General features: G+C 41.5%; 4 protein-coding genes across 4 annotated transcripts; 3 read left to right on the top strand and 1 right to left on the bottom strand.

The window, feature by feature from the left end:
* Positions 1–144: 144 nt before the first annotated feature.
* Positions 145–644, top strand: MELLADRAFT_123271 (uncharacterized protein; the record flags this gene model as incomplete). Its single annotated transcript, XM_007412751.1, has 2 exons — positions 145–403; positions 523–644. 2 exons carry the CDS (start codon positions 145–147, stop codon positions 642–644), a joined length of 381 nt encoding a protein of 126 aa, XP_007412813.1.
* A 1492-nt stretch (positions 645–2136) lies between these two features.
* MELLADRAFT_117186 (uncharacterized protein) lies at positions 2137–3852 on the bottom strand (the record flags this gene model as incomplete). The annotated part of the gene is made up of 3 exons (XM_007412643.1): positions 2137–2161; positions 2243–3136; positions 3225–3852. The coding sequence occupies 3 exons, from the start codon at positions 3728–3730 to the stop codon at positions 2137–2139; spliced, it is 1425 nt and encodes a 474-aa protein (XP_007412705.1).
* Positions 3853–5341: 1489 nt separating this feature from the next.
* Positions 5342–10151, top strand: MELLADRAFT_44358 (uncharacterized protein; the record flags this gene model as incomplete). The annotated part of the gene is made up of 12 exons (XM_007412752.1): positions 5342–5535; positions 5602–5676; positions 5741–5805; positions 5867–6035; positions 6098–6379; positions 6435–7501; positions 7562–8120; positions 8202–8369; positions 8473–8585; positions 8670–9220; positions 9288–9565; positions 9650–10151. The coding sequence occupies 12 exons, from the start codon at positions 5452–5454 to the stop codon at positions 9671–9673; spliced, it is 3435 nt and encodes a 1144-aa protein (XP_007412814.1).
* A 323-nt stretch (positions 10152–10474) lies between these two features.
* MELLADRAFT_49308 (uncharacterized protein) lies at positions 10475–12688 on the top strand (the record flags this gene model as incomplete). Its single annotated transcript, XM_007412753.1, has 11 exons — positions 10475–10652; positions 10791–10828; positions 10906–10975; positions 11121–11245; positions 11333–11536; positions 11661–11801; positions 11875–11888; positions 11964–11994; positions 12069–12151; positions 12218–12330; positions 12407–12688. The coding sequence occupies 11 exons, from the start codon at positions 10487–10489 to the stop codon at positions 12439–12441; spliced, it is 1020 nt and encodes a 339-aa protein (XP_007412815.1).
* Between the last annotated feature and the right edge of the window lie 8550 nt (positions 12689–21238).

Here is a 21238-nt window from a genome sequence, read left to right as displayed (position 1 = left end):
AATCTTCGGGTGCAGTATATTTACTAAATATTCACATCTTCCTTTGTATTTAAACACTTGAACTTCACCCATTTCCATCTAAAATGATGGTTTAAAGCTTTGACTCCATTATTTATCACGATCATCACGACTTCTTTTTCCATGATGTCTCGCATTCCAACATACCTGTTCATCAATCTTGCTATCTTATTGGTTTTCCTTGCTACGCTCACTTCGGCTGGCAAATGTATAATCTGCGTGTACGATGGGAGGGCATATGTCAGCAATAAGGCTGCATTTACCGCTGACGGCCTGTGCTACGGTGGCAAGGCTCAGATGGGTAGCGGATGCACCGGCTCGGATTGGAATACAGGTATTAAGGACCATAAATATGGAGGTCAAAAGACATTTTGTAAATACTGGTGTAAGTTTAATCATGTTTTCAAAGAAAGAAAATCAAATCTTACAAGGAAAAAGAAGTTGACGTGAAATTATCTGTTCTATTAACAAATCTTCCATTTCATCATATCTCTCACTTGCTAGGTCCGGATACAAAAACTCCCTGCTCAGGTCATACGGTCACGGACATTAACAATCCTGATGAGATGGTCGAGACGCTTAGGGCAAAGTATGTCATCGATTGTGGCTATTGGCCGGGATCCTAAATGAGGCTTTGCTTAGTATGTAGGCTCATTCTTCTTGTGATATATAGACCCTCTCATAACGTTGACTGGAATTGCATTTTCACTATAGACTCTTGTCGATCGATCTCGGTGCAAGTGCCTTTAGATTTTGTTTCCTTGAAAAGTTGTTTCAATTCTGGACGCGTCGTTCCAAGCAGTTGTGAGCGTATATGCAGTAGTCACCAAGCCTCTTTTTTCTACGGCCATCTGAAGGAGCTTTTTCCAGAAGTATATCCCCGCGGCCCTTCCCACATAGTCTCTCATGATCGTCCTCGACCTCAGGTCTCGTATGAGCTCGTACATGTAGTTTGAAGTTTAGTGTAAGAGTGAAGGGACGTTGAGAACGACTGAAAATATATGCGATTCAAATACTTGGGTTTTGAGAGATTGTACATCTGAAGTGAGAGCACTTGAGCCATGCATTCGAAAAAAGAAGAATGGTAAGTATCTACACCATGGGGCGAGTCGAAGGTGTACGAGGTGCGAACGTGAGTGTCTTGACCGGCCCCTCAATGCGAAGGGTGACGGAGTGTCAGATAGATTTTGGTTTCTTTAACCCCCTGGGCCTCATGTTCAATCAAAGTCTCAAGGAGATATAAGAACTCTGATTGAATTCAAAGTAATCCAAAATAAAACTCGATAAATTAAATTCAAACCCTTTTCCAAAACCACCTTCATAAAAAAAGAAGCATCTTGATATAAAAAAAGCTTCATGACCAAAAAAACAAACAAACAATTTCTTTCAAATCCGAATATGTAAATAATTAAAAATAAAAAGTATAAACTTCCGAACCAACCCTTTTTCCAAAACCTTTTCAATCTCCTATATATCTCTTCCAAAGCAGAAGAAGAAAAAAAAGACAAACAGTTTAGAAAAAAAGGAAACAGAAAAAACTGGATAAAGATTCTCGTATAAGGAAGAGAGAGAGAAAAAAGAAATTGATAAAATGTAAAAAGAAAACAGAATATATGAAACGTATAATGAAAACAAATTTTCTGTTTTGTAATGAATTGAAATTAGTGTTTATAAATCAGGTTTCAAAAAGAAACAAAAAAGGTTATCAAAGAGTGTAAAAAAAGAGATCAAAATAGAAAAGCAAGCAAAAAGAACAAAAAAAAGTTTATAAACCTAAAACCCCCGCAGATCCCCTCTTCTTCATTTTCTTCTCGTCATTATAATTTTCAAACCCAACCAAAACAAAAACAAAAAGCACAGATATTTCTTTCCATAATCTTCTTGTTCTTTTTTCTTTCAACCCAAATGATATGAAATAACAAACAAAAAAAACAATAGGACAAGGCTTATGTTTGTTTTTTTGGAAAAAAAAGATGCCTTACAGAATTCAACAAAATATATATATAAAGATTAAGATTTTTTGATTGAGTTTTTTCATCCTTATATACATATTCCACATTTCTACAAAAGACTTTCAATTTAGTCCTTAATAGATTTCATATATAGAGGGTATCTTATTCAAAAGAAATAAGGTGCGATCGAACTTTATATAAAAAAAGTCATATATTTAAAATCTTTAGTCAATAATCAACCTAGAAACCAATATCAGAAAAACAAGACTTACGCAGCTGCGCCTGCTACCACGATTCCTGCTACAGCCAAGTTTCTCTTGGTCACCGATGTGACTGGAGGTACGACAGGATGAGTCGGGAGGGATGCGATCTCTCTGGATTGTTTATTCAATGTTTTAGCCATCTCTTCACGTTTCTTTGCATTCGCTTTACGTGACCAGAATCGAGCAAAGAGACCTCTAGGTGGTGGTGCTGCTAAGACGGTCTCTTCATCTGTATCACGAGTGGTTGTAATAATGGGTTCTGTTTGCTCAAGGCCTCGTTTCTTTTGACTCCATTCATTGGATGAGTGGTTCTGAGCGGCTGCACTTTCTTGAAGTGATGCTACTAAATTCAAGGCGTCTCGTTTAGCAAGTTCGACTTGCTCATCGGTTCCAATAACACAAGCAGTCGCGGTAGTGGTAGTAGTCATCCCTTCGTCGATTCGATTATTCATAGATGTTTGCGTCACAGTCACTTGAAGAGACGTTTGCTCAGGTTCTTCGCCTTCGTCGTTAGAGATAAACATAGATTCTTCAGTCGGATCGGCTTCGTCAATGGTAGCCGATTGGTCAATTCCTGGAGCTTCATTCGAAGTAGCTGAAACCGAAGCCGCAGATAGACTAAAGTGAGAAGGGCTAGTGTTACCGAAACTAGGAGGTGCCACACGAGGACGCTTGATAGATCGCGTCCCAGGTGTGCCCACCATTTTAGGTACAGGAGTCGACTCGGCAGCTTGAGGTGGATCAGAATTGGTGACTTGACTCGATTCAGATTGTTTTAAACCTGTTTTAGGGTCCATAGGTGAAGCTGATCCATTGTTGGGATCAGGGAAGGTGATGAGATCGGCAGCAAACTTTGATAGCCCATACCACTCTGCAATCGATTCTGCATGAGCGACAGGTACCCTGAAACCGAATCAAGCAAAACCAGTCAAAAAGGTTCAAGTCTGATGAGTCAAAGGAAAGAAAGTAAGATGTGAAGAAAAGAACTTACCAGGTACCAGTAAGCTTACACTCTGGTCCGATATGATCACCACCAGCCGTAGCCGTATCGTAAACATCAGTAAAATAAGACATATGAGCTTGTTCATCTTCTACACTTGCATCAGGAAAAGCAGCTCTAAAAAAACTACTAGCAGAGATCGCATTGGTATCGAAACGTTTGATAAGATGACCCGAAACACCCGAAGTAGTAGGCACCTTAACCCGAGCAATAGTGATTGACCAATTATTTTCAAGTGGAATGAGTTGAGTTTTTACAGAACGAACTCGACCACGATCTAAGAGAGAGTTCTTCTTATCGATTGGTAAAGTAGGTTTGTTAGATTGAGTTTCTTGTTTTTTGATTATTGATTCATTTGTTCTTGTTGGTTTTTGTGGTGTATTAGAAGTTCGATTAAGAGCCGTTGTGAAGGTATTGAATTGATTTGAAGATGAGACTGGAGGTGATCTGGTAGATCGACGTGTCATCCGTTGTGGAGTTGAACGGGTGGTAGACATATTGAGTGTTTTTCTTTGGATTCAAAGTTGATATGATAAGTTGATTGATTGATGATAAGTTGATTTGATGAGATGAAGTTGAGAAAGATGGATAGGATGTTGTTGAACTTTTGAGAACAGAGAGTGAGGATAGAGTGAGAGTGAGAAGAGTGTTCAGGGCAAAAGAAGTGGAAGTTCAATCCAACACAGAACAAGTGAGTTTAATTCAAAATACAGTCTAATCCCATACACTCACATCACTCCGATCGATCTCGGTCTCATGAAGTCTCTATAATCCCATACACCAACTAGGTTTCAATTCAAATTCAACTTTCATTCGGATTCATCTTGACACCTCATCCATTCTTCTACAAAACTTCATTTCATTGAATTCACAATTCAAGATTTGGGAAAAATTCACAATCACACTTGAGCTGAAAGAATGAGAAGACAACCAGATAATTCATAAACATGTCACACAAGAAAATATCAAAGAACACAAGTGGCCTAAATGTGATCAGATTCAGCCAGTGGTAAATTGAAACAAGGAGAGAGAATGAGCGCGGCAAAAGTCTAGAATGGAAAACATCATCATTAGCTGCAACGGCGACAATGAGGAAGGTAACAGAGATATGCATGTTGAAATGAATGTGACAGCGTTGGACCTAGAGAGAGTATAAACAAGAGGCGAGTTATAGGAGTTAATTGTGATCACCAGAAGAAGTTAGGATTATGCCCAGAAGAGGGGAGACAGAAGAGATGGGTCTCTTTATAAACCAGGTGAGTTGCCTGCTTGATGAACATGACGCTTTGATTCGTGGATTGTAGATTATCTTGCTGGCTCCTACTTTTTCAACAAAAGCTCAAACCAATCCTTATTCTCAAATCGTATTCAAAGGTAGCTTAATATTGCAAGCATTCTGAAGACACTTTGATAATTCAGCAGCACCATTGGCGCTTCATGGGTAGGTTTGAGTTTAGAAAGTTGTATTCTTTAACTTTGGGGGTGTGGTGCTCCCAGGTTTACATAGATCCGTCCGAAGACCCAAAAAGATCATATGTACGGCAGTAGATGTGATATGCTTTCCTGTTAGCTCACCGCGTAAAAGACGAAGTCAAAGGTGCTATTAACATTCTGAATCATGGAAACATGGTGAGAATAATCAAAAGAAATTGAGAAATTTTGAGAAAAAAACCAATGGTGTAGTATGATGAAGTCAATTTGCCTGATGCTTAGGCCATCCTTCTCTGAAAGGTTTTCCACCTCATCTTTTTTAAGGCAAATATGTCTTTCTAGATTAAGTCACAGCCTGAACGCTGGTCTGGAGCTCTTCATGCCGTCCTCATGTGAAAATCTGTCTCCACCTGATTTGTTTTCTTTTTTTTGGGAGACGCTGCCGCGATGAATTTGCTTCTGGGTATGGGGTAATGCATTGAGGAGGTATCTTGAGATTTCCTCAAATTGGCCCCGCCCGATTCCCCGAATGGGTGGTGTTCAAAACCCATACTTCCTCAAAGCTCTACACGAGTATTGAGTTAGAAGGGTTCTGACAAAAAAGTGACACTGTGACGGTCTATGAATGCATCTCCACTGCTTTTATTGAAATTGGAAATCATCGCTTGACTAAATTCTGATCAAGCTGATCAGTCTCCTTCACTTCACAACGGCATCTGTGAACTTCAAACAAAAGACTTCATATCTTCGACATCTTTTACATCAACCTTTGGCACGATACTCAGTCATGGCTTCGTCAGCCGGAAAACCATCGGTTCAGGCTTTGATGGAGCAAAAACAGAAGGAGGCCACTTTGAATATGGGTGAAAATGTAAAGAAAAGAACTGCTTATCCTTAAGACTTTCTGATCACTGACGAAATTCTTAAATCTTGGCAGTTTACGAAGCGGGACGATTTGATTAAATTCGAGAAAGATGCACAACTCAAATGGGCACAAATGAAAGTTTTCGAGGTAGCTGTTTTCAACAATTCCTATGTACTTTGAAAGACACTTGACGATCCTCTACATTCTTTAGACCGATTCTCCACATGTCAATGATTCAACTTTGACAGATTTGAGCCCCGATCAACTACGAGAAAAGTGGGTGCAATAATAATACCCTCAATCCAAATCATCGATCTCAGCTGACGATCAAGCTCAGATATCCCAAATTCTTCGGGACCTTTCCATACCCTTACATGAATGGTTCCCTCCATCTCGGTCATGCCTTTACGATCTCAAAGATAGAGTTTGCTGTTGGATTTGAACGAATGAGAGGAAAACGTGCGCTATTCCCTGTAGGTTGGCATGCTACAGGAATGCCGATCAAAGTAAGCAGACTAAATATGCTATCTGGTATTTATGTGCATTAGACTGATGGATTTTGTACCAGTCAGCATCTGATAAAATCATTCGAGAGTTAGAACTCTTTGGAAACGATTTGGAAAAGTTTGTCAACCCTGAGGCAGTAGTTGAAGAAATCACCACAATTGAAGTAAAGGCTGAGAGTGAGGGTGCTGACAAGAGTAAAGCCAAAAAGGGTAAAATTCAAGCTAAATCTACCGGACTTCAATATCAATTCCAAATCATGGAAAGTATCGGGGTCAAACGAGAAGAAATCAAAAAGTTTGCCGATCCTCAATACTGGCTTACCTATTTCCCTCCGATTGCCAAGGTGAGCTTTTATACACAAATGTTATCTTCAGTCGATCTGATCACTTTTATCCTAGGATGATATCAATGCATTGGGCGCTCGAGTGGATTGGCGTAGGTCTTTCATCACCACCGATATTAATCCCTACTACGATGCTTTCGTCCGATGGCAAATGAACCGTCTCCGTCAAAAAGGCTACGTGAAATTCGGCGAACGATATACGGTCTATAGTCCCAGGGACGGTCAACCTTGCATGGATCACGATAGATCAAGCGGTGAACGTATGGGACCTCAAGAATATACATGTATCAAGATGAGAGTCATGGAATGGGGTCCAAACGTTCCATCTAGCTTGAAAGAAAAGGTGGTTGAGAAGGAGGTCTATTTCATCGCTGCTACTCTCCGACCTGAAACGATGTATGGACAAACCAACTGCTTTGTGGGACCGTCTATCCAATATGGTTTATTCGAAGCAAAGGATGGATCAGTCTATCTTTGCACGGAGCGATCGATTCGGAACATGTCTTTCCAGAACCTTACCTCCACTCGTGGCGTAGCACCGCAATTAATCTCAGTTAGCGGTCAAGACCTCATCGGGACGAAGATCAATGCACCCAATGGTGTCCACCAAGCAGTTTATATCTTACCCATGGAAACCGTCCTGGCTACAAAAGGGACTGGTGTTGTGACTTCCGTTCCATCTGATTCCCCGGACGATTATATTAATCTCATGCATCTTCGAAAGAAGGCGGCCTACTTCAAGATCGATCCCGCATGGATTGCGTTCGACCCGGTTCCGGTGCTGAGTACGGAAGAGTTTGGGGATATGTCTGCTCCTAAACTAGTCGAAATGTTGAAGATTGACTCTCCAAAGGATTCTGTCAAACTTGCGGAAGCCAAGGAGCGAGCCTACAAGGCTGGTTTCTATCAAGGCAAGATGCTCGTAGGAAAATTTGCTGGGGAGCCAGTTGAGAAGGCTAAAGCTAAAGTCCGTGAGGAAATGATCGGACAAGGACTGGCGTTTGCTTACAGCGAGCCTGAAGGACAAATCATTAGTCGGAGCGGAGATGAGTGTGTGGTCGCTCTTTGTGATCAGTGGTATCTTGATTACGGTGAACCTGCTTGGCAGGCTAAGGCGTTCAAGTGAGTCGTGCAAGTGAGCTGTTTGACCTACGCATACGTTTTCTAATGCCCGTTGCACAGGTTACTTGAGCGCATGAACATCCGCGATCCCTCTACGAAGAAGAAATTTCAAGAAGATCTCGACTGGCTGCATCAGTGGGCCTGTGCTCGAAGTTATGGGTTGGGATCTAAGCTGCCTTGGGATCCCCAGTTCTTAGTCGAGTCCTTATCCGATTCGACGATTTACATGGCATACTACACAATCAGTCATCTACTCCATGGCCCATCTTCCGGAGAAGCGGGCGATATTTTTGGTACCACCACTGGGCCATTGGGTGTTACACCTGACCAAATGTCCGATGAAGTGTGGGATTATGTATTTGGTACAGATGAGGTTACATTCCCATCTCAGCAAACCAACCCAGGCGTAGAGCCATTGTCGAAAGACAAAGCTGATATCATGCGACGCGAATTCCGTTATTTTTACCCGATGGACGTCCGCAGTAGTGGAAAAGATTTAATCTCGAACCATTTATCTTTCTGTATCTACGTTCACACTGCACTCTTTGATGAACAGTTTTGGCCTCGCACTATGAGGGCTAATGGACATCTGATGTTGAACGGGAAGAAGATGAGCAAGGTATTTCTTGATCTCAAATCCTCGCTGCTCATTCTACCCTTCACTGATGTAATATCACACAACTCGATCGATTGAATCCAGTCGACAGGAAATTCTTTGACCCTTCGTGACAGTCTTCGGAAATTCGGCGCGGATGCAACACGGGTTGCCTTGGCTGATGCTGGAGATGGATTTGATGATGCCAATTTTGAAGAGCTATCTGCTAATGCTTCAATTTTGAGGCTACATACTTTGGCGGAATGGTCAAAGGTAAGTCGATGTGGTGAACCTTCTCAGTGGATCGCTCTTGACTTTTTACAAAGCCGATCACATAGACGACAACTGATTGTTTACTCTCAATTTCGTATCATAGGATGTCATCACAAACAACCATACATTCCGTAGTGGTGAATATAACCTTTTTGATCGGATTTTTGAAAACGAGATCAATTTGGCAATCACGAAATCATACAAGGCATATGAAGCGTAGGTCTCTGTGTCACACGCTCATATTCGTATCAAGGAGCCATTGACTCATTGAGACTATTGCTTCCTCGTCTGTGTGAACAGATCGATGTACAAAGAAGCTCAGAAAACGGGCTTTTACGAGCTCTTGGGCGCTCGCGATTGGTATCGCGACTTTACCGCAGAAGAGGGTGGGATGCACGCAGACTTACTAAAGTATTATGTCCGTGTTCAGACCTTGTTGATCACACCCATCACTCCACATTTTGCTGAGCACATCTGGACCAACGTGCTCGGTGAGTCCGATACAATCCAAAGGGCTCGTTTCCCTACTCCTTCTCGGGAGATTGAGAGGGCAGTGATCGACGCTGCTGAATATGTCAAAGAGACGGTTCGAAAGATCCGGACGACAGAATTGGCTCTTGGGAAACGGAAAGCTAAAGCTAAAGGTGGCGCTGGTCCAGGATCACAACTTACCTTTGATGCAACCAAGCCAAAGGCTCTTAGGATCTTTGTCTCTAAAGAGTTTCCAAAGTGGCAGAGTCAGTGTGTAGAGATTCTTGCACGTCATTTTGATAAATCGACTGGTATGATTGATGAGAAAGCTATGAGGGCTGAGTTGGAAAAGGAAGGATTGTTCAAGGAGAAAAAGACAAGTGAGTAAAGTTTTCTGGTACACAAAACTTCTTGACACATCAAGCTGACGTCGAAATGACGTGATAGTGCCATTCATTATGATTATGAAGACTCGAATCCGAGAATTGGGCGCCTCTGCCTTGGAACGGGCTCTCAGCTTTGATGAAACAGATGTACTTCAACGTTCATTAGGATACCTGAAGCGTACACTCAAGTATGACCTTATCGAACTTGAAAGTACGGTGGAAGCTGTGAAGAAAGTCAAATTATTTGAGGATGCTCGTACGGAGAACGAATCGAAACCAGGAGAACGGGAAGGTTATAATCTGGCCATTATTGAAGTGGCTGAACCAGGATCACCAGCGGTAAGTCAAGATGAGGCTTCCAAGACGTTCTAGCTCGACTCATTAACTGATTTTTGTCCTTTCATGACCAATTTATTATCTTAGTTTGTGGTATATAATTCATTATGATACACAATGTAATAGTCGATAAGATTGATCAGTATACCATCAAGCGCATATTCAATGATCGTGGCAAACCAGCATGGTGCCCTCTCGTTGGTGTTTGTAGATAATGTACATACCAACTATGAGATTGAAGTATAAGATTACATGCCTGTCGGTCAGTTGCGCTTGGCCAAATCGTGTCTGTACCGTTCAAAGGACCTGATACACTCATTTCAAAGCTCCCGTGAAATATCATCTAATTCCAAAAAAATGGACTGCAATCAACTCGTTTTACGTGAAGGTATGAAATCTCAGTGATTTGGGTTCTTTGGGATTGAAAATCACGAGTAATGCAAAAGAGCCTCCTGGCTCCAAGTAACTTCATACTCTTCATATCTTTACTAAAACAAATGCAATCATTTCTTTTCACATGAGTTTTCCAGCGTGATAATGTATGTAGTCACTTTGACTTGGGCCTTGATGATCAAAACTATGCTGGTTTCACATATCTGAAGTCTCCATTATCTACTTGGTTTTTGAAATTTCCTAAGCGAGCATATTTTGAGCTGCCTGACATCAACTACTAAAAAAATGAAATCAATTGGATAGAGAATTGAATCGAGTGGTTGCAGGTCTTGGCTGACTGATTGAGGAACATCATCACAATGTATCCCAGCTTCCCGACCCCGATGATTGCAAAATGGACATTCTTGAAAGACTACCCGGGCCCGTCCGGGGAACACTCCCGCTTTGATTCCCCGCTGTCCCATGCATGCGTTTGAAACGCTAAGATTGCCTTTTCCTATTTGATTGTGAGCCTCTCATCTCCACTTGACAATGGTCATAGCCATCCTTCACCCCATGCAACGTGCTTTCGCCATCACGTCACTTAAAATCTCGCTATGTCCTATGCGGTGCTGGAAGCCACATCGCGGTTTTCATGGAACGACTGTTGCATGCAATGAAACATCGCCCATCAAGACTATTGCGGTCATTGGAGCAGGTATGTTGAAGATGTTCTCGCGAGCGCTTCTTTGACCTATTACTTGGCGTATGTTGACTGAAATCGGTACAAGCTGGAGATCTTGTAAGACGACTTGAGGGAGTAAACCTGACTTTGTTTTCGATTTTGAAAATTTAGGTCAGATGGGGACTGGGATTGCATTAGTGGCTGCAAAGGTGTGCCAATTGAATTCATACTTTGATCTGAAATTAGATTATTGATCTTACAATCGACATGAACTTTGGCTGTCCAGAATGCACGGGTAAAAGTTCTTTTAAGTGACCATTCGGCGGTCGCCAGAGACAAAGGATTGGGATTCATAGGTCTGTGATCACTACTATGACATCATATCTTTGTCTTCCAACGATCGGCGGTAATTCACACCAGGCGACAAAATCCTGAATCCTGTGAAAGTCTGTCTAGGCTCTTCATGACCAGATACTGAAACTCATCCGTTGTGAATTACAGATAAGCTTCTTGAGAAGGATGTGAGCAAACAGAAGATAACTTCAGAAGAAGCTCATCAGGCGCGAGAACGAGTTAAGGCGGTGGATGACTTGTCTTCGGTGGCTGATGTTGATCTGGTCATAGAAGTTGAGTCTCATGGACATGTCAAAGTTGATCAAGGGTAATCGCATACTGACCTGAAATGTCCTTCCTCTGAATGGTGTATGGTATAGGCCGTAGCAGAGAACTTGTCGATGAAGCAGAAGATCTTCTCTCAACTTGCATCGATCTGCCGACCGGATACGATTCTAGCTTCTAACACATCGTCGATTTCATTGACTAAGATTGCTGCATCTGCTGTGGATACTCGACGTGAATCTGCTTCTGATAATAATCAATCGGCTTCGAGAGTCATTGGTCTGCATTTCTTCAATCCGGTAAGTAACTCTCCATTACTCGAATGTAGATAAATTCGAATCTTGGCTAGTTCTCTATGGATGATACACCAGAACTGTCAAGGCTGATATTACAAAATGGATCCTACATACGGCCCATGTGAAGGTGCCAGTGATGACGGTAGTCGAGGTTATATCGGCACTCCAAACTAGTCCTGAAGTACTGGATCGTGCACGTAGATTTGTTGAAGGATGTGGAAAGGTTGTGACTGTCTCACAAGACACTCCAGGTTTTATCTCCAACCGAGTTGAGAGCCTTTCATTTTAAGACTAGTCTATGATACTAGGATCAGAATCTAACGCAATGCTCTTTTCTTCAGGTTTTAATGCCAATGTATGTTCAAGTGACATCTGTATGTTTCGATCCAACTCCTGATCCAAGGTTCTGATTCTATCCCACTTGCAACAGGATCAACGAAGCAATTATTTGTCTTGAACAAGTAAGCACAAACACTTCCTTGGTCAGCATATACGTTCTTTACTTATTTTGACGTTATATCTTATTGGATAACAGGGAGTTGCGACCCGTGAAGATATCGACAACACAATGAAGCGTGGTACCAATGTGCCCATGGGCCCTTTGACACTTGCTGACTTGTGTGTAGCCCAGAACCCTAAGCTTTGTCGGTGACTGGTTGACTGACCAGTCATGTCATTGTTTAGCATCGGTCTTGACACATGTTTGTCGATAATGCAAGTATTGCACCATGAGTCAGGTGATAGTAAATACCGTCCATCAGTCCTGTTGGGTCGAATGGTTGACGCTGGTTGGCTTGGTAAGAGCATTTCTCTGCATCAGTTACATGTGAAACATGTAAATGTCTATGATTCTAATTTTGATTGAGTTTATAGGTAAAAAGAACGGACGAGGCTTCTATGACTATTGAGCCACATTACCAAAACAACAACATTGACCTATAAGTCAAAATCATTGGTCATGATTTTTGCAAGATTATTTGTACAATCGCAAGTATGTGTTATGTGATCAGCAGTGAGGCTTGCAAAATTATTTGTACAATCGCAAGTATGTGTTATGTGATCAGCAGTGAGGCTTGCAAAATTTGTTTTAGATTTCTCTCTCTGTGTAAAAGGCTCTTCATCGATTCCTTCTTTGAAATTGAATCCAATAAATGTAAGAAAAAAAATCAAAGTTGGCATGAAGCTGTATCGAAAGATGTGGCACATGACTGGTGCTACCAGTTTGCGACTTTGTTAATCCCTGTGAGAGGTACTGGGAGAATGGTTCATGTTGGAAGTCGGTACTCGTATTGACATACGGGAATAGGTCGGGGAAAGGGTTTTTCGGATAATGTAGACGGGTGGACAACTCTCCTCCATTCCTATCAGACTACTAGACAGAGCTGATCATCTCAAAGGATCAGATAACTCTTCTAATCCGTAAAGGATAGGATCTAGGATGAGTCAAGTATGATTTCCCTAAAAATCCTCACGTTGTCATCCTTGTCTAGAAAATTCATATTATCATAATTTATAAAATTTTACATCCAAGTCATTATCCTGAAAAAGTTTTTCGATAAAACATTTGTTTTCATCTGAATTTCATTTACCTCCCTCCCACCCTGGCTAGTCTATTATTGTTACTACTGTTATGTTTATTGATACGTTCACAAACTTATTTGTTATCTTTTTTAATTTAATCTCAAATATATTTATTAGTAAAATTGTCTTTAATATTGTAAAGGGTCAGAACATGTTATGTAGGCCGCCCACAGAATTCCGCCTTTTTCACAGATCTTCTTATCATGTAGTTCAGTCTGATTCTTCAAGTCTTTCTTAGTTAGATTAATTAAAAAAGCTGCCTCTGTGGCCGTTACGCGTACAACCAAGATACATGGTATCTAAAAACCAAAGAGACAAATTCCCTAAAGTTTATGAAGTAAGAAAAAAGTCTGAACAAGAGACCGACGGTTTGATTGTTCTGTTCAGAATTGTGTTTTGTTACTCTGCCACGTGGTATTGTCTCCATCTAAAAGCGCTGTGCTCTGGTGTCTATGATATCATCTTCTATAAGCGTTGAAAAAAATAAATGAAGAGTGTTGCATCGAGCAGAAAATAGCAGGAAGGAGGTCACAGAGCAGCCAAAAGCACATCAAATTATTCCCTTTTTCGTTGACAGGGAAGGAAAAGTACAGGTCAGAGGCTCTATTCTCTCACACATCGGCGCGACGACCTGATCAAGCGGAGCAAAGCATTTCCTTTTTTGTCAACGGGAAAGGAAAAGCATAGAACAAGTGCTCTACTCTCCCACACATCAGCGCTATAAACAAGACTTAGTCAACCATCTATCCATCTATCCAAATTTCCTCGATTCCTTCCCTTCCTTATTGTTAAACCCATCGCCCATTCAACCTCATATCAGCTGGCCATTTAAAAATCAATCACTCTCCAATAATCGATAATTCCAATAATCAATAATCAATCTTAGACCGTTCTTATTTAGGTGAGTCGTGTCTGTCTGTTATAATCGATAATCGATCTTAGACCGTTCTTATTTAGGTGAGTGGCGTCTGTCTGTTATAATCGATAATCGATCTTAGACCGCTCTTACTTATAGTTAATAAAGTAAGGAATGGGCGCGTGACTGGTAAAGGATCACGAATTAGTGATGTCAAAAGAGCGCTGAGGCTACTATCACTAATGAGTGATGAAAGTGAGATATGCACCTGGTAAAGGATCACAAATTAGTGATGTCAAAAGAGCGCTGAGGCTACTATCACTAATGAGTGATGAAAGTGAGATATGCACCTGGTAAAGGATCACGAATTAGTGATGTCAAAAGAGCGCTGAGGCTACTATCACTAATGAGTGATGAAAGTGAGATATGCACCTGTTGGAAGGTAGCACGGAATGAAAAAAGACACAAGATAAGAGTTTGAGTGAGGAAACAATTACTGCACGCAAACAACGGTCTTTTATATAGCTAACTTTCCGATACATAGGTTAATAATATCTCATCAGGATTGCGACTCTCATTCACTGCTTTGGGACAAATATAAAACATATGACTATAACGAAGAGAAGGAGTTAGGAGTTGTTGGATACCATGACCAATTCGGAATGGTGGTTATACTTCCTAATCGGGATGTTGGCTATTGCAATGTTATCTCAATACCCCCCCTCAATCGCAAACATCCTAAGATCTAATTAAACTTCTAAGATACTCATGTTGTGGACGAGGAAGTGACTTTGTACACACGTCGGCCAGCATTTCCTTTGTGGGTATGTAGGTTGGTTTGATGATGTTGGCCTCGACTTGCTCCCTGATCCAGTGTAGATGAACTCCAAAGTGCTTTGATCGATCCTTAAAGAGAGGATTCTTCTGCAATGCGAGGGAGCTTTGATTGTCACAGAGAAACGGCGTACCACCTGATTGAGTACTTCCTAAGTCATTTAAAATCCGCCTTAACCAAACCGTTTCTTGAGCAGCTTCATATGCAGCACGGTACTCCGCCTCTGTTGATGAAGTGGATACCAATGGCTGCTTCCTAGAACGCCAACTCACACAACCATTACCTACCTTTGAGATGTAGCCAGATGTTGAGCGTCGAGTTGCTGGACATCCTGCATAATCTGAATCAGAAAACACCTTTAATTCCAACGTTCCACCACCTAATACCAACCCGTCTTGATAAGTACCTTGAAGATAACGAAGTACACGCTTGAAGGCCGCCCAGTGTTCAGGACCAGGCTTCTTGAGATGCTGAGCAAGCTGTCCGGCCGTGAATGCCAAATCAGGTCTAGTACACAGAACTAAGTAGTTGAGAAGACCGACCGCTCGATTATAGTTGATTCCAGTTGATAAAAACTGCTGGTGTTCTTCATCGGAAGCCGGAGTGAGATAGGTTCCAGGAATCATAGGGGTTGAAACTGGGTGACAATCCTTCATTCCGTACTTGTCAAGCATATTGAGTATGTACTTGTCCTGAGTGAGAGTGATAGTGCGTGCAAGATGATCTTGTTCTAGACGCATACCTAAGTAAAATGAACATACACCCATATCTTCCATCTTGAAGCGTGACTGAATAAGTTTAGAGAAACGATCGGTGTTCTTGCCCATAATCAGCATGTCATCGACATGTACATGAACAAAGCAACGCCACGAAGGATCGTTTGAGATAAAGAGACACGGATCTGACTTGGAAGGAGTGAAATTGATTGTTGAGAAGAAGGATTTGACCATATTGTACCAACACCGAGGAGACTGTTTGAGGCCATACAGTGAACGATTTAAAAGAAGAACAATGTTCTTACCAGTGAGCTTTGGAATATAACCTTGTGGTATCTTAATGTAGAGAACTTCATCGGGTATGCCATTGAGAAAAGCTCCAACTGCGTCCATAAGCCGGAGTTCCAGATCATCAATTCCACATATGCTTAGAGCAATACGCATACTTGCAGCACAACTGGTAGGGGCATAGGTCTCGTTATAGTCGAGTCCAGGGATTTGAGAGAACCCTTGCGCACATAGTCGAGCCTTGTGCTTGATTACTACATCATTCTCGTCCGTCTTCCTTCGAAACGCCCAAGTCGTGCCGAGAGCATGCGCACTGTCAGGGAGCTCCATCTCAGTAAAGACACCCATTTCAATAAGTGAGTTCAGTTCTTTTGAGATGGCCTCCTTCCACTTGGCTGAATCTGGTCGGTACATAGCTTCTCGATACGAATGAGGTTCTGAATCTTGACTAGCTAGGTTTGCTCTTCGCATTGAGGTGAGAGAACTGACGGCAAGATTGGCTCGGCGTCTGGTGGTGATGATGTTCGATGGGTCGATCGAACTTGAGATAGCTTTGGGTGCAGGGATAGTTGCAGGGATGTAGGAGAAATGAGGGCGACCTGAACTTTCGTCTTCTTGTTGATGCTCATCTTCGATTTGAGGATCTTCATCAACCGGAGGTTCTTCATCACGCTGAGGTTCTTCTTCAAGCTGAGGTTCATTTAAAGAGTCGACTAGTTGTTCGTTTGGTAGAATGGAATCAGAAGAATAAGAAGTGGTATCAAGTTCAGACAGAGAAGATTTAGCAATGGATAGATCTTCATCAGCTGCTAGAGGGTGAATTGGTGAATGCGGAAGTGGCTGTTCAAAGCTTGAATCTTCATTAATGTCTTCAAGAAAATGTTCATCAAAAGTACCAAACTTCTTTTCAAACTCAGCGAGAATGACAGGATCAGAAAACGGAAACACACTTTCATTGAAGACTACGTCGTGACTAAATACTACACGATGGTCATCAAGAAGGTAAACACGGTAATTGTGCATGGACCCCTGATACCCGAGGAGAACTCCTTTCTTTGCCACATCAGAAAATTTGCTTGTTCGACGTTCTTTACCAACGTGAACATAAGCAAGGCAACCAAACACACGCAAGTGAGTGAGAGAAGGTGGTTTACCAAACCAGTTTTCGTAAGGAGTGACGAAATTATCTCTAGCAAAAGGAGTTAGATTTTCGAGATAAACTGAGGTTGATACGGCTTCTGCCCAGAACACAAGAGGTAAACTAGCTTGTTTAAGTAATGCTCTAGCCTTCTCAGTAGTTGTGCGATTTCCTCGCTCAGAGATGGAATTCTGCTGAGGAGTATACGGAGCAGTGAAGTCCATTCGAATTCCTTCATGATTAATGAACTCAGTAAACTGCTTTGAAGTGTATTCTCCGCCGTTGTCATTGACAAGAGTTTTGATTTTAAGATTGGTTTGATTTTCAACTAAGGCTTTAAATTGAACAAAATATGAAAAGGTTTGACATTTGGTTTTGAGAATATAAACAAATTTATAATTGGACTTTTGATCGGTGATTTTAAAGTAATATCTACCGCCGCCAAGAGAAGGAGGAGTAATTAGGACACTCAAATCACTATATAACACAGATAGGCGATCACAGGCGATGGGAAGATGACTTTTAAATGGCAGACGGTGATGTTTAGAGAGAATACAAGGATCACATGAATCAGGATGGATAGCTCCAGGAAAAGCTTTCTCCAAGGGGACTCGTCCAGGATGGCCTAGGCGCCTGTGAAGAGTGACAGAGTCAATTTGAGTCGAAGCGGTGAGTGAGAGTGAAGTTGACTTGCCCATGTCGAAGTTAACTTCCATAACTCCACTCTTAGTGTCTCCAGTGAGAACCACATCAGAGCCAACAACGACATTGAAACTAGCATCTGGACTGAAGTTGAATGTACAGCCTTTTCTAACCAAGGCGACCATACTAACCAGATTAGTTGAAAGTTGCGGTACATGGAGACAATCCGTGAATGATACGAGTTTTCCATCGTGAGTACCTGACACAGTTCCGGTTCCAATGGCATTGATGTGTTGTCCATTTGCGACGTGGATGGTAGCTTGACAAGGTCTATAATCAGTAAAGCAAAGTCGAGAGCTGAACATAGATTGCGAGGCGCCAGAGTCAAGAACAGGTTTTCCGGTAAGTGTAGCATTGAATACGTAAGTAGTGAGAACCGTACCGCTAATGGTTGCATTGGCTGAACTGCTGTTATTGGAGCGATTGATGTTCCGGACTGGCTTGAGTTCAGGATGAGCTTGATAACAACGATCTTCAGCATGAGATGATAAAGGATTATGAACTCCATTTGAACAACGAGGATAATTAGAAGTGCGTTGTTCAGCTACAAGAGCTGCAGGAGGAGGAGTGGAACTAGGTTGATAATCGAGAACAATCTGTTGCAAATGCTCAAAGACTTGATTTAAAGTTAAAAGAGTGTCGGCAGTCTCTGCTGAATGAGCCAATAAATCTCTAGTTGAATGGTAACGAGGTGAAAGTTTGTATAAAAGCATATGAGCTAGGATATCATCATCAATCTTGAACGAGACTTCAGTCATCTCATGAGTTATTTTACGATACTCGGAAAGAAAAGATGAAAGTGAATTGTTGGAACATTTTAAATTGAGAAACTTGCGAAGAATACGAGCACGGTTTCTGGCTTTAGTAGAAGCATAGAGTTTAACTAAAGCATCCCAAATTGCTTTGGGATCCTTGATGTTAGTAGCATTGATAACTAGGGCTCTATTCTCAGGACTAAGTTTTCTGGAGATAAAACCTGCAGCCTTCTTTCGCCGACGTTGATAGTCGAGCTTGATAGCGGCAGTTGCATCTTCAGCAGGTTCCGTTTCAGTACCGTCAACGATGGCGTCAAGATCGCCTTCCATGAAGTGTGCGAGCATGAGAGGTTGCCATCGTTGCCAGTCTTGCTCCAGAGGAGCAATATGCGTGGCTTCGGAGGAGTTTTGGTGATTCGACATTACCTGAGTAATGTGTGAGTGATCGTTGTTGATGATGGTAGATGGAGTGGATGGTGCAGGCGTCGATGTAGATAGACCGTCGCTCATAAGAGTAGCTGGTAGCGCTTGAAACTGATTAAGTTGAATAGGCTGGGCTCATAACCTAATAAAGTAAGGAATGGGCGCGTGACTGGTAAAGGATCACGAATTAGTGATGTCAAAAGAGCGCTGAGGCTACTATCACTAATGAGTGATGAAAGTGAGATATGCACCTGGTAAAGGATCACGAATTAGTGATGTCAAAAGAGCGCTGAGGCTACTATCACTAATGAGTGATGAAAGTGAGATATGCACCTGTTGGAAGGTAGCACGGAATGAAAAAAGACACAAGATAAGAGTTTGAGTGAGGAAACAATTACTGCACGCAAACAACGGTCTTTTATATAGCTAACTTTCCGATACATAGGTTAATAATATCTCATCAGGATTGCGACTCTCATTCACTGCTTTGGGACAAATATAAAACATATGACTATAACGAAGAGAAGGAGTTAGGAGTTGTTGGATACCATGACCAATTCGGAATGGTGGTTATACTTCCTAATCGGGATGTTGGCTATTGCAATGTTATCTCAATAATAGTGAGTCGCGTCTGTCTATTCTTTCTTCTTTTGAAAGAACAACATAAAGACTTATGATTGTTGCTGTCTTACATCTTGATCAATGGAATCGATCCCATCATTATCACTTCAACAATGATCTCATTTTAATCATCTTCATCATATCAAAAATTATTGTGGCTATAATTTTTATTCATTCAAGAAAATCAAATCTTTATGATCACCTTACATTCTGATTCATCAAAATCATCAAAATCAAATTGCCAATTCACACATACCTATCATCTTCAGCTCCTTCTCAAACATCAATTCTAGACAGATTTGCTCTACTCACTGCTTTAAGTAACATCGACTGTAATGTGAGATCAGACATTTTCCTATCCCAGAAGTGTGTATGGAGGATTTAGGATTTATGAAGTGTATCATGCGTCTGACAGAGATATGAGATCTTGCATACCCTAAACTCACAATTGTGGTTGTTGATGTTACCTGGGTTACCTGATTTTGTTGATCTTTTATTCGAAAAACACTATATATTCCTTCAGACTCTTACACATGGCCGAGATGTAGGAGTTGATTTGTAGACAGGGTAGCTAGAGTTGAACCAGGTTCAAGTCCACTTGATTCTCTTCATGCAACTGTGGTTCCGCTGCACGCGACAGTTCTATGATGTTTGAATTTTGTCAGACACCTGGATCTCTCTAGTTATTCTGAATACTATCAGCTCCAACAATTCACCTTGGAACCATGGGAGAATCAAGTACTCATCCGGTTTTGATGCTATTTGTCTTTAGATGATTGATTCTGCTACTAAACCAAAAAAGCCTAAACATCGATCCAAATCGACCATAGCTCAACGCAAGAGCACTCTACAAATTAAGGTAGCAACTAAGCGCTCTGAAGCTGCATTGCGCAGCATCAACAAACTCCAATCGTCTCCTAGGGCCACCTTTGAATCTACACCAACCTTCAAGACAAACAGAGCTTGCATAAGATATGAATTCAAAGAAAAACTCCGAGCCCAATTTGGTCTTCCTCGCGATGCCACTTTTGTCTTCCGATCTGAGCATGGAAAGCAACAAACTCTCAGTCTAAGCTATGGAACTGTTGTAATCCTGAACTCTTATGGCACCAAATTAATTGCTGTGATTTGATTCAATTCACATCAATACGAGGATGAAAAGAGTAAGACTGGAAAGTCAATAGAAACCACCTCTAGCAAGTATCTGTTTAAGCGCTTCAATAATTCCATATCTACTATCTACCAGCATGCAACTGCACGCTATTCTATCAAGACAAATGGTGCAACAGTCAAACTGAAGAAAACCAAGTGGGGTGAGATGTTTGCCATCGGATTCAGAGCAGGATATCGAAAAGGGGTTTGTGGTGGTGAGTAATTACAACTCTTAATGATTTTTCTGCCATATAAAAGCATTGACCATATTGTATCTTAGGACCATATGCACTGAACTCTACAACTGCTAAATGCATATTAAAAATGCAACACGACTCAAGACGACAAAAGCTTCTCTCTTACATCCAGCATTTCTTAGCTGAACGCTTTGCATCTCTTTCCCTTCTTGCATTTTGTTCCAATGTACAATTATGTGCTCAATATGGAAACCTTTCTTGGGCTTCAGAATCGTTCTTCAATTCACCAAATGGAAGAGCTTTTGGGTCCAACTTCGTAATCACTAGGGATGAATTCCATAATGCTAAGCACAAGGATAACGATGAATCTGGCTATTCATATGGGTTATGGAGCCTCATATATCGTTCAAGTGGAAAGCTTTATCGCCGTGGTATCAATGC

Source organism: Melampsora larici-populina (genome assembly GCF_000204055.1).
Source record: "Melampsora larici-populina 98AG31 unplaced genomic scaffold MELLAscaffold_32, whole genome shotgun sequence".
Classification (NCBI taxonomy): Eukaryota; Fungi; Basidiomycota; class Pucciniomycetes; order Pucciniales; family Melampsoraceae; genus Melampsora; species Melampsora laricis-populina.
The sequence above is the reverse complement of the archived record's forward strand: the minus strand, read 5'-3'. Positions and strand labels throughout refer to the sequence as shown.